General features: G+C 46.2%; 1 protein-coding gene across 2 annotated transcripts in view; it reads right to left on the bottom strand.

Annotated features, from left to right (window-relative positions):
• The window catches only part of TMEM230 (transmembrane protein 230), a 608298-nt gene that overhangs the window by 9548 nt on the left and 582112 nt on the right, over positions 1-16638 (bottom strand). The window contains exons 1-2 of one of the 2 annotated variants that reach the window (XM_068274813.1): positions 8221-8275; positions 1169-1301 (exon numbers count right to left, since the gene is read on the bottom strand). In XM_068274813.1, the coding sequence (XP_068130914.1) occupies positions 1169-1264 (96 nt within the window). In that variant the 5' untranslated portion in view covers positions 1265-1301; positions 8221-8275. Of the gene's footprint in view, positions 1-1168; positions 1302-8220; positions 8276-16638 lie in introns of those variants that run through there. The other variant, XM_068274815.1, reaches the window with a different exon arrangement.

Below are 16638 nucleotides of genomic sequence, written 5' to 3'. Positions count from 1 at the left end.
TCGAACGCTGAATTGCATGGTGTAGAGGGGGCTAAAGACTCTGTCCAAACATATCCATCACCACCGTTCCTGAATTCTTTAATGGCTTAGTTTCAGGGATCATGATGCTGCATACAGAGCTCTGTGCTCTCGTGTGAGAGGCATAGAGCTCAGAAAGGCGGGAAACGGTTGGGAAGGGGTGGGATACAACACTGACGGGCCACTGAGAGGTGGGTGGGAGCGTTCCTGACACCCAGAGTGGGCATTTTGCAGGAGTGCCTCTCCTGCAAGGGTCGCCCCTTCCGCTCAAGATAGCCGACAAGATGCCGGTCAGCAATTTTGTGAAGTCACAAGGTAAAGCAGGGAAGGCTGAGAGCAGTGCAGATGGGACACAGAGGTATGGCATACAGCAGGGAACATGCCTCTGTGTCCCATATGCCCCTCCTGAAACCGCTTTAGGCACACTTTAAAGCAGAGCTCTAGCCAAACTTTTAAAGCCCTCGTTCACCCTCCAAGATATTTACTGGTTACTAAAGGTAAATAAAGCACTACACCATTACTCAGAGAAATTCCCTTTGTAAAAGTCACATGACGCAGGGATGTATGTAAAAAGTACAGAGCTGCAGGCAGAGTGTGAGTTTCTTCCTATTCCTCCTGATTGGGTGGGTGGGGTCAGCTCTGACCGAAGCAGATTAGCATGCGAAAACAAAAATTTGCGATCACACGCAAACGTGAAAATGCACGCGAAAAAGGCCGTGATATGAGTTATCGCGGTTTAGTGAATCAAGCCCATAGTGTGATTGAGGAATGAAAGCCTCTTTAACATTGTACACTGAAAAACTGATGCCTTTTAACTCATCAGTTATACCATAGCTTTTTTCACAATGCACTGCTATCAGTTTAAATGCATGTAATGTGAACTGGCCCTTAGCAAAAAAAAAAAAAAAAAAAAAATTTCCATATGTATTTTATATGCCTTTTTAAGTATGCGTTTTTTCTTTTCATTCACATTCATGAGACTGGAAGCACATCATTAGGGGTAATTTACAGAAACAGCAACAAAAACCCAACTCTTATTCTACTATCCAAACCTGCAATGAAAGGCTTTGGTGGTATTGGGAAAGGTTATATCGATACAGTAAACTGACACACAGGCCTTTGCAATTTCTGTGAAACGTGATGCTCTCACCTGAAGGTCGATGTAGCCTTCATCAGTATCAGATAGCTTGGAGTACTTCACTTTGCTGTTGGGTGTTGCAGCTGCATTATTACGTGAGGGCATCATAGCACCCAAATCTGTTTTACAGAAGGAAGCCTAGATCCTGACAAGAAGATGACAGCAAATCATTAGTGATGCTGATTTGCCTAACACATACACCAGATTATTGTTGTTTGAACTGACTGCTTTTATTCATGCCTTAGTCATGCTCTTGGGAAATAGGATAGGCCACACTGGATTTTCAGGCGACCTCTACTCAATTTCCCTGCAAGAGGGGTGCCTCATGCTCCTCTACCCTCTCCTGATGTACTACATGCCATGCAGCCAAATGTGCATGCCTGCACAAAGATTGCTAGCACACTTGAACCCATTTCTTACAGTTTATGGAGTAAGGCAGCCCTGAGTCATAAATGGCATTACCCCCTTCTTCTTTAATCTGCTCCTATTGGCTAAATGTCACAAGACCACACCATCTCACCCTGAAAACAGAATCACATGAATAGAAATGGTCTGGTCAGTAGGAGAAGCTCATTAATACACAACTGAAGTGAGTAGAATATAGAGTCTGCCATTTTTATTTCCTTTTAAAGGAACACTATTGCGAAAAAATGTAAAATAAATGTAAGCGCATACAAATCAGAAGTACTTTTCTTCCAGAGTAAGATGAACCATAAGTTACTTTTCTCCTATGTTGCTGTCACTTACAGTATGTAGTAGAAATATGACAGAACCGGCAGGTTATGGACTAGCCCACCTCTTCATGGGGGACTCTCAACATGGCCTTTATTCTTTATAAAGACACTCCCTGATAAGGATTTATACAAAGATGCTGGCCAGCCTCTCTGATTGCTAAATACTTATTTCGCAGTTGGACAGAGCAACCACAATTCACTAAGTGCTTTTGATGAAGACATGGGCTATTCCAAAACCTATAGGTTCTGTCAGATTTCTACTACATACTGTAAGTGACAGCAACAAAGGAGAAAAGTAACTTTTGGTTCATTTTACTCTGGAAGAAAAGTACTTCTTATTTTAATGCATTTACATGTATTTTAAATTTTACGATTTTCATGATAGTGGTCCTTTAAACAATACCAGTTGCCTGGCAGCCCCACTGATCTATTTTTGTTGCAGTAGTGTCTGAATAACACCAGAAACAAGCATGCAGCTAATCTTGTCAGATCTGACAATAATGTCAGAAACACCTAATCTGCTGCACGCTTGTTCAGGGTATATGGCTAAATGTATTAGACAAAGGATCAGCAGGATAGCCAGGCAACTGGTATAGTTTAAAAGGAAATAAATATGGCAACCTCCATTTCCCTCTCGCTTCAGTTGTCCTTTAAAGAGAATCTGTACTGTAAAAATTCTTACAATAAAAAGCATACCATTCTATTCATTATGTTCTCCTGGGCCCCTCTGTGCTGTTTCTGCCACTCCCTGCTGCAATCCTGCCTTGTAATTGCCAGTTTTAGGCAGTGTTTACAAACAAAAGACATGGCTGCTAACCAGAGTGTGATAGGCTGAGAGGAGAGCTTGGAGAGGGTGTGTAAAGCTTCACAAGCCTATCACAAGCAGTGCTGCACATTCCACACATTCCAGCCTGAGCCCGACGGAGCCGACAGAGGAAAGAAGATAAGATTTATTAGAGACAGTGCAACTAGAAAAGGCTGCAGTATTATTATTATTATTGATTTATAAAGCGCCAACATATAAAGCGCTGTACAAAGTAAGAAACAAACATGGGGTACAAAATAATACAGACAATGGTGTACACCAATATACAAGACACATAATTAGTGACAAAATACAAAGAATGATACAAAATACAAATTATACAATTGGTAATGACAGTGATAAAATTAACATGATGAATAAAATGTATAGTGATTACCAAGACACAAAAGGGGAAGAGAGCCCTGCCCTTGCGAGCTTACAATCTAAAGGGAATGGGGGGTGGGGACAGGAGGAGGGGTAGTATGCAGCAAATATATAGAGGCTTTTTGTTTTAGGATACCTAGTAGGAGTGCAATTTGGGCTTAGTATAAAGGGAAGTGGCCCAAGGTGGCGCATATGCTTGTCGGAACAAGTGTGTTTTTAGAGAGCGTTTAAAGGTAACAAAGGTTGGCGAGTGATGGATGTGTTGTGGGAGGGCATTCCAGAGGAGGGGTGAAGCGCGTGCGAAGTCTTGTAAACGTGAATGTGAGGAGTTGATTCAAGAGGAGGACAACAGAAGATCATGTGCCGATCTGAGATTGCGATTGGGTTTGTATCTGGAGATTAGTGAGGATATGTACAGGGGAGATAGATTGTGGAGAGCTTTGTAGGTTAGGGTTAGGAGTTTGAACTGAATCCTCTGGTTTCAGTGAAGAGCTTGACAAAGAGGGTCGGCAGAGGAAGATCGAGAAGAAAGATGAATGAGACGAGCAGCTGAGTTCAGTACCGACTGGAGCGGGGCCAGTTTGTTAGACGGTAGTCCACAAAGTAGTATGTTGCAGTAGTCCAGACGACAAATTATGAGAGCATGTATTAACATTTTAGTTGTGTCTTGAGTGAGAAAGGGACGGATGCGGGATATGTTTTTGAATTGGAGATGGCAGGAGCTGGTTATGGAGTGAACATGAGGAATAAAAGAGAGAGATGAGTCGAATATCACCCCCAAGCACCGAGCTTTGGGAACTGAAGTTATGGGAGTGTTATTAACATTTATTGTTACTTCAGGTAGGGAGGTGGACAGAGACGGTGGAAAAACTATTAGTTCTGTTTTACTCATATTAAGTTTTAGGAAGCGAGAGGACATGAAGGAGGATATAGCAGACAAGCAGTCAGGAACACGTTTAAGGAGGGAGTTAAGGTCTGGGGCAGAGAGGTACAGTTGTGTATCGTCTGCATAGTGGTGGTATTGAAACCCGAATGAGTTGATTAGATCACCAAGACCATGCATGTAGATGGAAAAGAGGAGGGGACCAAGGACAGAGCCTTGGGGAACCCCGACAGACAATGCATGAGGAGAAGAGATCTGATCTGAGTAGGAGACTGTGAAGGACCTTCCAGAGAGGTAGGAAGATAACCATGTGAGAGCAAGGCCCTTTATTCCGACATTTAAAAGTATTTGTAGGAGTACGGTGTGGTCAACAGTATCAAATGCTGATGACAGGTCAAGAAGGATGAGTATGGAAAATTGACCTTTGTATTTGGCTGTAAGAATGTCATTGGCCACTTTGGTAAGGGCTGTTTCCGTGGAGTGGTTAGAACGAAAGCCAGACTGGAACTGATCAAGTAGGGAGTTAGCAGATAAATAATGGCTTAATTCTGCATGTATATGGCGTTCAAGTAGTTTGGATGCAAATGGGAGAAGTGACACTGGGCGGTAGTTGGCAAGTGTGGTAGGATCTAGAGAAGGTTTTTTAAGTAGTGGTGTCACAACAGCTTTTTTGAGTGGGGAAGGAAAGATGCCAGTAGAGAGGGACAGGTTAAATAGCATTGTTAGTGCAGACAAGAGAGATGAGAATAGCTGCGGAATGAAATGGGAGGGAATAGGATCCAAAGAACAGGTGGTTTAGAGAACACTTGCTTTCACTACAGAGTGACCAGCTGCCACTGTTCATTTAACTAGGGACATCCACTTCTCGGCTGTGTAAGCATATAAAACATAGGGTAGGTGTACTAGATCTGATCATGACAGAGAAATATGGGCACTAGTCTAGTTTAGGGGACCCAGAAGAAAACCTCATACCAGTTCTCCAATCACAGCACCCTCTACAGCAGGGGTCGGGAACCTATGGCTCGCGAGCCATATATGGCTCTTTTCAGGCCTGCATGTGGCTCTCTGGCTCACTAAATTCCGGGTGACGGGCGAGACTGTGTCAAATTTTAAATTACTGCACTGCCTCCTCCATGCTCGGCCACCATCTACTTCCTGTGCGCCTCCTCCCTGCACTACAACTCCTCCTCTCACATGGTCGTGCTGTGCGCCGCCTCCTCCAGCCACCGCGGCCAGCACTTTGTAACTCCACCCCCATGTGTTGCGGCCAGTGAGGCAAGCCCCGCCAACCCATGCTGAGGAATCCCGCCGACTTGCGCTGAGGAATCCCGCCGACCCGCGCTGTGGAACCCCGCCGACTCGCGGTAAATTTCAAAGCTGCCTGACTTGGTGAGTGTGCTGTCTCTAATGCAGCACTTTCTGTATCTGTTATAGTCCACTCCAGCACATCACCTGCCTCCCCCCCCCCCCCCCCACCAACCAATTCACCTGCCACCCAGCACCTCACCTGCCTCCCCCCCACCAACCAATTATTGACCTGCCACCCAGCACCTCACCTGCCTCCCCCCAACCTATTGACCTGCCACCCAGCACCTCACCTGCCTCCCCCCCCACCAACCAATTCACCTGCTACCCAGCACCTCACCTGCCTCCCCCCCACCAACCAATTCACCTGCTACCCAGCACCTCACCTGCCTCCCCACCACCAACCAATCACCTGCCACCCAGCACCTCACCTGCCTCCCCCACCAAGCAATTCACCTGCCACCCAGCACCTCACTTGCCTCCCCCCCCCCCCCCCCACCAAGCAATTCACCTGCCACCCAGCACCTCACCTGCCCCCCCCCACCAACCAATTCACCTGCCACCCAGCACCTCACCTGCCTCCCCCCCCCCCCCCACCAAGCAATTCACCTGCCACCCAGCACCTCACTTGCCTCCCACCCCACCAAGCAATTTACCTGCCACCCAGCACCTCACCTGCCCCCCCACCAAGCAATTCACCTGCCACCCAGCACCTCACTTGCCTCCCCCCCACCAAGCAATTCACCTGCCACCCAGCAACTCACTTGCCTCCCCCCCACCAAGCAATTCACCTGCCACCCAGCACCTCACTTGCCTCCCCCTCACCAAGCAATTCACCTGCCACCCAGCACCTCACCTGCCACCCAGCACCTCACTTGCCTCCCCCTCACCAAGCAATTCACCTGCCACCCAGCACCTCACCTGCCTCCCCCCACCAAGCAATTCACCTGCCACCCAGCACCTCACCTGACTCCCCCCACCAAGCAATTCACCTGCCACCCAGCACCTCACTTGCCTCCCCTTCACCAAGCAATTCATCTGCCACCCAGCACCTCACCTGCCTTCCCCCACCAAGCAATTCACCTGCCACCCAGCACCTCACCTGACTCCCCCCACCAAGCAATTCACCTGCCACCCAGCACCTCACTTGCCTCCACTTCACCAAGCAATTCATCTGCCACCCAGCACCTCACCTGCCTTCCCCCACCAAGCAATTCACCTGCCACCCAGCACCTCCCCCCCCACCAAGCAATATCACCTGCCCACCAAGCACCTCCTTGACCTACCTCTCCACACCCTAACCTGCCGCTCCCATCCTGAACAGCCTCCCCCCACCCTGCAACCTGACCTGCTGCTGTTGTTATGCAGTGTTGCTAACACTGCATAACAACGTTATTAAAAATAATTCAGACACTTATTGTACTTTAAAAGTGTTGGTTTTGCATAAAATGCACACATTTGCTTGTATTGATACTGTATGGCTCTCACGGAATTTCATTTCAAAATATGTCATGTTTATGGCTCTCTCAGCCAAAAAGGTTCCCTACCCCTGCTCTACAGCAAAGAATGTTGTGTTTTTCTGGTTTTCCTGTACAGTCGTATTGCTGTATGTCACCCTATTGTCTGTAACCTAAACTCGTCTCCTGCGCTGCATAATGTGTTGTCGCTTTATAAATAAATGTTTATCTGAATAGTGTGGGCGTAGTTTACTAAAACCTATGAGCATGAGTAGGTACTGTCCACCCAATAACGTTACAAGAATTTCCCCATGAGGTTTACTGCTGGGTCCCCTAAACTAGACTAGTGTCGATATATGTAATATCACCCATGGAAAAGGCTTGGTATACCCACGATGCATCCGCTTTATCCGTTCAATACGAAATAATTGCAGACTACCCAAACTTGTATTTTATTCCCCGCTTTGCATAGGATCAGCTTGCATACATTCTTTTTCGTTCAGCTAAACAATGTTTTTATTGACATTGTAAACAGAGCCTAAACCATGGATCAATTATGTAAACCAGTGTAAAAGTAACCATATTGTATAACAACTGACAGTTGCACTGGAAGTCATCACATGTAAAATCCAACTGCTCTGCATAAGTTTAAAATATGCACATGCCTTAGTTTTGTTCTGAGCCAGGCCTCCCCTCCGGAAGGTTGGGATCTTCAATGCATGCCCGCATCCGCCTCTTGTGATTGCAATCCCATCACTGCAGTGTTCAATTCTCTGTGAATTACGCAATCGCTCCCAGCGACAGGAATGCGATCAAGAGAGGCAAGCCTGCGTAGAAGAACCCAGCCCAGCTATGGGTCGCGATCTTCCAGAGGGGAGAGCGGAGGCCTGGCTCAGAGCAGAACTAAGACCTAGCAGACTTCTAGGAGCTGGAAGAAGCCCCAGGAGAGTAATGTAAAAACACTAGCAAAGTCGCTCTGTGTAGGTTTTGATGAGCGATTATGCCAGCTGGTTTACATACTTTACAATGCAGAAACGCTAAAAATGTAGCATGTCATGCGTTTGCAATTTTGGTAATCGCAATCGCTCCAGTGGAATTTGGCCCATCAATTGACATTAGCTGAGCGTTTAGGGAAATCGCTAGCGGTTTGAATCACTCCCTAAATGCTCACAAAATCGCTCAAGTGGGTTCCAGCCCTAAGACTAGTTTAATGCAAGGTTACTCTAATTCCAGTTCATGTACATTATTAGCGAGGAGCCTCTGACCGCAGAAAGTTTCTTGTGATTCCAAGCAAGGATCAGTAAGCACTGCTGGGCTGCCTGACAGACACCGCAGCAAGCAGCCCGTACAGGAAATCTGTGCAGAGCCATAACTGCCAGCGCTCAGCACAGACAGTTCCATGTACCACAGCACCCCGGAAGTCTGTGTGCCCCCCGCCCGCTCATCACAAAATGTCCAGCTCACTCCCATACCGAACTTCAGTGCCACTAATATACCTGATCTGTCTTTTCATAATGCACGCATCACTTCCGGGGCAAAGTACAACACATAACAGGAAAAAGTAATAACTTCCGTTACCCGTGTCATGTGACTGTACAGAGCACGCCTCGCTCCAGTCTAAGCTGCGACGGATGACTGCTCCCGCTTTCAAAGCGGGAAAGTTCAACTGTGACGTAGAAACTACTACTACTACTAGTGCTACTGCTGCAGTAGACACGTAGCAATGTGAGATGAGGGGAGTTCTATAATGTGTGGTGGGCTACTTACACACAGAACGAAGGAGAATCACAAGCCACTCGTGAACTACCACCCCGTCCATTCAGTAGTAGTACCAATCAGATTGGCGCCATTCGTTTGTTTGAATAATAATCAGATAATGCATTTTCTATAAAATGTTCTGCCAAATGAACTTATAAACCGAAAGAACATTTTCTATCCAATCATTTTATCAAATAAGATTTTATTGTGTAGACAGAGCGACTTATGCCTCTTTCATACAGGTGTTTGAAGGTGGTGAATTCATTGCTTTTGCTTGTCGGCAGCATCCGGGTAACCAGGCAGGAGGTGAAGAGGCAGCACCCTTAGTCCCTTATATTATATTTGCAACCGATTGCATACATTTATAGCTATACATATCAGAAAGTGAAACCCAACCATCGATTAGTGTCAGAAAACGCAACCTAACACTATTCTCAATTTCTCATACAGAAGTTCGAACCCTCCTCATAACCCGTGAACAGAACCCTCCTCTGAAGAGCAACTAATAACCCCGTGAACACGGGCAAAACTAGAAATCACTCCCCCCCCCCCCCCCCTTTGCAAAACTTTGGATGGGGCCCCCCTACTGACCCCCACGCACAGGTAAACTGAGATCAGTGGCTGAGCAGATGCATTCATTAGAACAATTGTGCAGAGAGCACAAAGCTTTTTCTCTCCATGCCCAGACTCCTCAAGCATCACCACAATACACAGCACTTGGGGAGGGGTAGAAAGTCTGGGGGAAAGCAGCACTGTAAACAAAACCCAGCGGAACACAAAGTGACTGTCTGCAAAACTTTGTATGCTTCCTTATCAGTGGCTGACCAGATGCAGTCATCAGAACAATTGTGCAGTGAGCAGAAGGCCTTTTCTCTCTGCACCCTTAGTTCTCAATCTCTAAGGACAGGGAAAATAAACTTTTGCCCCCATGTGCCTCCCCGATGGTTCTGGGCCCCCCTGCAGCTGCACCCCTTGCAGGGTCTATTGTTACGACCCTGCCCACGAAGGGAAATAATGCCCTCTTTGGTGGGCAACTAATAACCCATCCCTCCCCAGAGGGAAATAAACACAGGCGGTTGCAATTCTTACCACCGGAATAAGCAAAAGATGACACATGCACAGTTATGCACAGGCCATACAGGGCAAGTTGCAAAATGTTGAGTTGCAATATCTTTCATCAGACCAGTTCTGCAACAGTAATTGTCCATCTGAACCAGCCCTAAGCATGGCAGCTGTACTTAGTCGCAAAATGTCAGTTTGTTGCTGCCCGATAACCACTTTGCAAACAATGACAAAATGTTATAGAACGCTGCGGCAGGGGTCACACTTTTCTTTCAGTTTTCTACACTTTGCAGAAAACTGAAAGGCAAGTGTGTCCCCTGCCTTACAGCAGCTAATGTAATTTATAGAGAAAACTGACAAATTGCGCAAGATGTCAGTTTTTTTCTGCATGCGAAATCTGCATCGCTTCAGACCTCATATATAGCAGGGGCACGTGTGCCCCTGCTAAAACGCCGCTATCCCGCGGCTTAACGGGGGTCCGTCCCCCCCAAATCCCCTCCGTAATGCGGGGGAGCGCTTCCGCATTGGGGCAAGGCTAACCGCCGCAGCCCTGCCCCACGTGCATCTGTCAGCGCGTATCTCCGCCTCTCCCCCACCCCTCTCAGTCTTCCTTCACTGAGAGGGGCGGGGGAGAGGCAGCGATGCGCGTCTATCAGGCAGGGCTGCAGCAGTTAGCCCTTGCCTCCAGGAAGAGAAGTCTGCGACCAAGGTTTGCGGGGGGTGGGTTAGGGGGTCAGGGACCCTCGTTCAGCCGCGGGATAGCAGCGTTTTAGCAGGGGCACACAAGCCCCTGCTATATATGAGAGCTGAAGCGAGATTTTGTCTCGCTTCAGTGTCTCTTAAAAGTGTGACCTTGCTTATTGATTAACATGAGTTCTCAGTTGGTCAGTCTTTCTGTGCAGAAAACGCGTACGAAAGCCGGTAAGTGTGACCCCTGCCTGCATGTTTGTAGACAAATGAGCAGTTGCCTGAGTTAAAGGGACCCTAAGCAGTAGACGTTTACCTGGCGCTTCCTTCAACACCGCAGCCCCCCCAAGCCTGCAAGGTCCCTCTGCATCCTCTGGGCTCCTTCCATCCTTCCGCTGGAGGCTCAGTTAGTCATGCATAACCACGCATGAGCAGCTCCCCTCTGTGCGCCTGTCTCGCTCACACTTGCTGCCATGCATGCATAGGTGTTTTTTGTTTTTAGAAAACCACATTTTGTTTGGAAAACTGCAAATAAGCATGACACAAATCCAGTTTTTCACAATCCCAATAAGCCACCTTTTTTTTTTCAACAATTTAACAATGTTTATTGAAGTTTTTCACAAAATGAACAAACATTATCAATTAGTTCCGGGGTCTAATCTTTTGACAGTCAATAATACAAGCAAACAAATTAAAGTGAACCTCCAGACTAAAAAAAAAAAAAATAGACTCCGCAGCACTGAAAAGGCCTGGTGTTTAACAGTTTCACAGCTTCAGAACTGTTTCTCTTATACAAGCCTCATTTTTAGCTGCACAGAAGAAAACTGCCCGGGCAGTTTTCCCCTTATGCTGTGCAAAGCATAATGGGATTTCTGACGTTCTCATTCTGCTTTTTTGGTGCAATTTTTTTTTTTTTTTACATTTTGAATTTGACATTTGAAGCCTAGCACATGCAGCTGGGAGGGGTGATCAGGACACAGGACAGTTGGAACTGTGTCTCCTGCTCCTTGTCACCTCCTTTCAACCAAAAAGATGGCTGCCCCCATAACAAAGATGACTGCCCCCATGAATCACAAACCTTTGCCTGTTCTTTTAAAACAGGGTGTGTAAGAGATTATATAACCTATTCTAATTAACATTACTAATGTAACTTAATAACAGTATGTTTGTTTAGGCTGAAGTTCCCCTTTAAGGATCAGTGTCATAGGTTTGTTTTTGATTTTTTTTTGTTTAGCCTCCCTAGCGGTAATGCACATCAATACAAATCATGCCGTGAACAGTATGGATGTGCATACACGTCAGTACTCTCCTGCCCTGTATACTAGACCCTTGCTTGACACATTTTGGCAAGTTACAGGAAAAAAAGGTTATGAAAATTGGATCACTTTTTGCACCTGAAATCCTGGGGAAATTGAATACCAGGGAGGTTGAGAGAATAAATTGTCTCCAGAAAAACTGCATTAAATATGAATGTTGCATGACTTATGAGTTAGACCCCTATTCAATTCTACCAACAATGAAGAATATGCCAGGGTGAATTAGGACTATAAATATTTCTGGCACTTAAAATCCATAGTCTAGTTTATGTAGGTTTTTTTCAATTTATGTGCTTAGATCCTGTGCACAACACTTGTCTATTTTCTGTGATGGCATTTCTGCAACATCACAATTGAACAGCACACGAGGAAGGCATGGGTTGGGGTACTGTAGATTAAAAGGCACACAGTGCTATGTAAGTAACACAACACTTAAAGTGTAACTGTCGGGCATAAAATCAAAAATCAGTTTTTTTTTTAATCTGGTAAACAAGTAATATGGATGCTAACCAGGCAATCCAAAAGTTAATCTATTACTTTTCTTGTTTATAAAGGATCATTCCCCAGTTTACCTGACTTATTTGGTACGTTGCCGTACAAAGGAAGTTGCAGGGCATGTGGAGTTGTCCTTTTTTGCTTCTGTATTAGTTAAGTCTGAGGGGAAAGAAAGAAAAAAAAACAGCATGCCCTGCAACTTCCTTTGTGCGGCAACGTACCAAATAAGAGTCAGCTAAACTGGGGAATAATCATTTATAAACAAGAAAAGTAATAGAGATTTTAACTTTTGTATTGCCTGGTTAGCATCCTCAGTGTTCTCCCCAGAATATTTTTCCAGCCGGGTGGCATAAAAAAGTAGCCGGGTGGGGAGGGTCACACTGGGTTCAAGAGGGGGGGGGGGGGGAATAAGCTAGGTACTACTGGATGTGTGGGGGACAGACCAGGATAAAAACAGACACACACACACACTGTACACACACACACACACTGTACACACACACACACACACTGTACACACACACACACACTGTACACACACACACACACTGTACACACACACACACTGTACACACACACACACTGTACACACACACACACTGTACACACACACACACTGTACACACACACACACTGTACACACACACACACTGTACACACACACACACTGTACACACACACACACTGTACACACACACACACACTGTACACACACACACACTGTACACACACTGTACACACACTGTACACACACTGTACACACACTGTACACACACTGTACACACACTGTACACACACTGTACACACACTGTACACACACTGTACACACACTGTACACACACACACACTGTACACACACACACACTGTACACACACACACACACTGTACACACACACACTGTACACACACACTGTACACACACACTGTACACACACACACACTGTACACACACACACACACTGTACACACACACACACACACACTGTACACACACACACTGTACACACACACTGTACACACACACACTGTACACACACACACTGTACACACACACACTGTACACACACACACTGTACACACACACTGTACACACACACACTGTACACACACACACTGTACACACACACACTGTACACACACACACTGTACACACACACACTGTACACACACACACTGTACACACACACACACCGTACACACACACACACCGTACACACACACACTGTACACACACACACACCTGTACACACACACACTGTACACACACACACACACACACCTGTACACACACACACACACCTGTACACACACACACACACCTGTACACACACACACACACCTGTACACACACACACACACCTGTACACACACACACACCTGTACACACACACACACCTGTACACACACACACACCTGTACACACACACACACACCTGTACACACACACACACACACCTGTACACACACACACACACACCTGTACACACACACACCTGTACACACACACACCTGTACACACACACACCTGTACACACACACACACACCTGTACACACACACCTGTACACACACACACCTGTACACACACACACACACACCTGTACACACACACACTGTACACACACACACACACACTGTACACACACACACACACACCTGTACACACACACCTGTACACACACACCTGTACACACACACCTGTACACACACACACTGTACACACACACACTGTACACACACACACTGTACACACACACACTGTACACACACACACTGTACACACACACACTGTACACACACTTTTAAGGGGGCCAATCATCCAGCATGAAAGTACTCTGCTATGAATATTAGAAGGGGGAGGCTGCTGGATCATCTGCTTTGTAGTTTATAATGTAATAACTGCAAGCATTTTCCAAGTTTAGCTAAGATTGCACCTAAACTGCTTTTTTATTTTGTAGAAAGAAGGTCAGTAATGTCACCTTTTTTTATAATCTCAGCAGAAATCTGCTGCAACGTTACAGCTCTCCTCTCCACGTCTCACCAGTCATTAGGGAGGTCAGTACTGTGCAAGAGTGTGAAGCTAATCTAGTGCTGTCTGAATATAAAAGGCATTTAGCACAGCAACGGCTGCGAGACAGCCCCCCTCCCCCGTAATGACAGGAGACTTGCCGGTCGGAATGAATAGAGACAGGCGTCCCGCGGTACAACTTTATCTCTCCTGCTTAACTTAACAGGACCTTTCCCCGCCCCTCCATTACTCTACACTAGGAAGGGAGCTGGGGAAGAGGGTGGAGAGAGCGTCCCTGACAGCGAGCTGGCTGCACAGACACAGCCGCTGCTGCTGTAATGATTCAAGAGGAGGAAGTAACTTTGCTACAGGCCAGGGCAAACGGCAGCCGGGCGGGAGGGCAGGGTCAGGTGGGCGCTCCGCCCAGCTGAAAGGCTCTGGGGAGAACACTGATCCTTTTTACTTGTTTCAACTAGGTAACTGACCAAAAATAGGTTATAAGCCACCTTAATATATCAAGTATCAAAATTTATTTAAGCAATTGGGAACATGCAAGAAAAGTCTCAAAATGACATACACATCAAATGGAAGCACATACGATTATAAAATTAAAATTGCCTAAGCAAAAAACTGATGTAGCCATCAAAAACAGCATTCATAATAAGCATTCCGGTTTAATAGAACAAATGGACAATCCCCTGCTCACATACCCCACGCATTCCGCGCTTACATACAGGTGCCATGCATGATTATTATTGATTAATAACGGGGGTCCCCTTCTAAGATAATCATATTGCTTTGGATATTGCTCAGCAGTTCTGGTGATGTAGCTGACAGTTCCCTCATACACTGTCCACTTTGGGAACTGGCATATGGAATACAATTAAGCTGTTGGGATGTGATATATCCATAGAGATAGAAAAAGGGTAGATCTCACCGCAGTGCAGGAGAATAGCGTCTAATTCACTCCTTTAGTGCAGGCATCACTGCTCCGCTTGGTCCTATAGCATGGCGACACTAGTCCTGGAGCCCCTCCATTGGTCTCTATCCTTCCGCTTTGTTAGATAGTAAGGTCGCCTCCTCTCCGTTCAAGTCCAGCTGAAACCAGAGGCCCCCGGCGGGGCAAGCAGCGGGGAGAGAGACCTAAGACGCTCAGACATTCAGCGGTGTGGGAGCGTGTCCGGAAGCTCAAGCTGCGTGGCTCCGCCTACCGACGTTTCGCGTCATGTGTGACGCTTCATCAGGGTGTGTCCTCCACATACAGCAATCCAGTTAAAAACAGTCTGATGGCCAGCCCCTTCATCACGTATACTGCGTGAGTCATGTTATGACAAGCTGCTTGATAGGCTGTTAGCCATACACACATACGGGTCACACAAAAGTTTAGATTTGTAGAAACAGGACATAAATAATAAGTTCACCAATATGGCAGAGGATGATTCAAGGCACCTAAATAGGAATATTGGCCTTATGTATGTTTTCACCTCTCCCACGCTGGGCAAGTCCACTAATCCTATTGTATCCAAACTCCATAAGAATAACATAGAGCCGTATTACAACATAGCAAGGGGAGGCGGGACACTATTCACATCACAGGGGTATCAGATAGATTATATTCTCATCTCCAGTATGCTTATCAAACTTTACTGGATTCATGGTCCTGTACTTCATTAATTACATGGACAGTGTCTCACAACTCATGAGGTAAAAGTCCTGATAGGGGGATACCTTTTTCTCTTGGCACCAATAATGCATGACACCACCATTCACTGCGGGCTCACATACATCCCTCCCCTCAGTAATACCTCCGAATCCGCAAGAATGGGGTTAGATCCAATTCTGCATTTAGGCCAAAGGGGGCCACAGTATTTAATTTGAATATCCAAGATGCTTCCTTACAGTACAGCAGCTCATCAAAATCCCCCCTTCTTGCGGATACCTTCAACCTATAGATCCCCTTAACCAGGGTGCCCGTTATGTCATTGTTATGATGTTCCCTATAATGCTCATAAATACTCCCTACTGCTTTCCCTCCTTTAATCTTGCCAAAATGTTCTAACACCCGCTCTTTCATAGCCCTTTTTGTTTTACCAACATATTTAAGTCTGCACGGGCACTGTATCATGTACACAACACGTGTCGTACTGCAATTAATAAAAGATCGTATATCATATTCTACATCACCCGTGCTATTTTGAAAAATGTTTGTTCGTTCAATAAAGGGGCAAAGTTTACACCCACTACATCTAAAGGACCCATTGGGTATACTTCTCTGCAACCATGTATCTCTGTTGGTACTATACTCACTATGGACCAGTTTGTCCTTCAAATTCGGCGCTCTTTTGGCAGTAAGGAGTGGGCGTGGGCCTACCACTTTGGCTATCTCATCTGAGGCTGTTAAGATCGGCCAGAATGCGGACAGTAAGTTCCGCAATTCCTGCCAATGGGTGCCGTAGCCGGTCACGAGCCGCATATGTCCCTCCCCCTCCACACTGGACCTCCCTCCACGAGTGGCCAGAAGATCCGCTCTATTTAAATTCCACGCTCGTCGCAACGCTTTCCGTAAGACTGAGTGCGTATATCCGCGT

The sequence above is a fragment of the Hyperolius riggenbachi genome, chromosome 3, assembly GCF_040937935.1.
Source record: "Hyperolius riggenbachi isolate aHypRig1 chromosome 3, aHypRig1.pri, whole genome shotgun sequence".
NCBI lineage: Eukaryota > Metazoa > Chordata > Amphibia > Anura > Hyperoliidae > Hyperolius > Hyperolius riggenbachi.
This window is presented reverse-complemented; position numbering and strand designations above follow the sequence as displayed.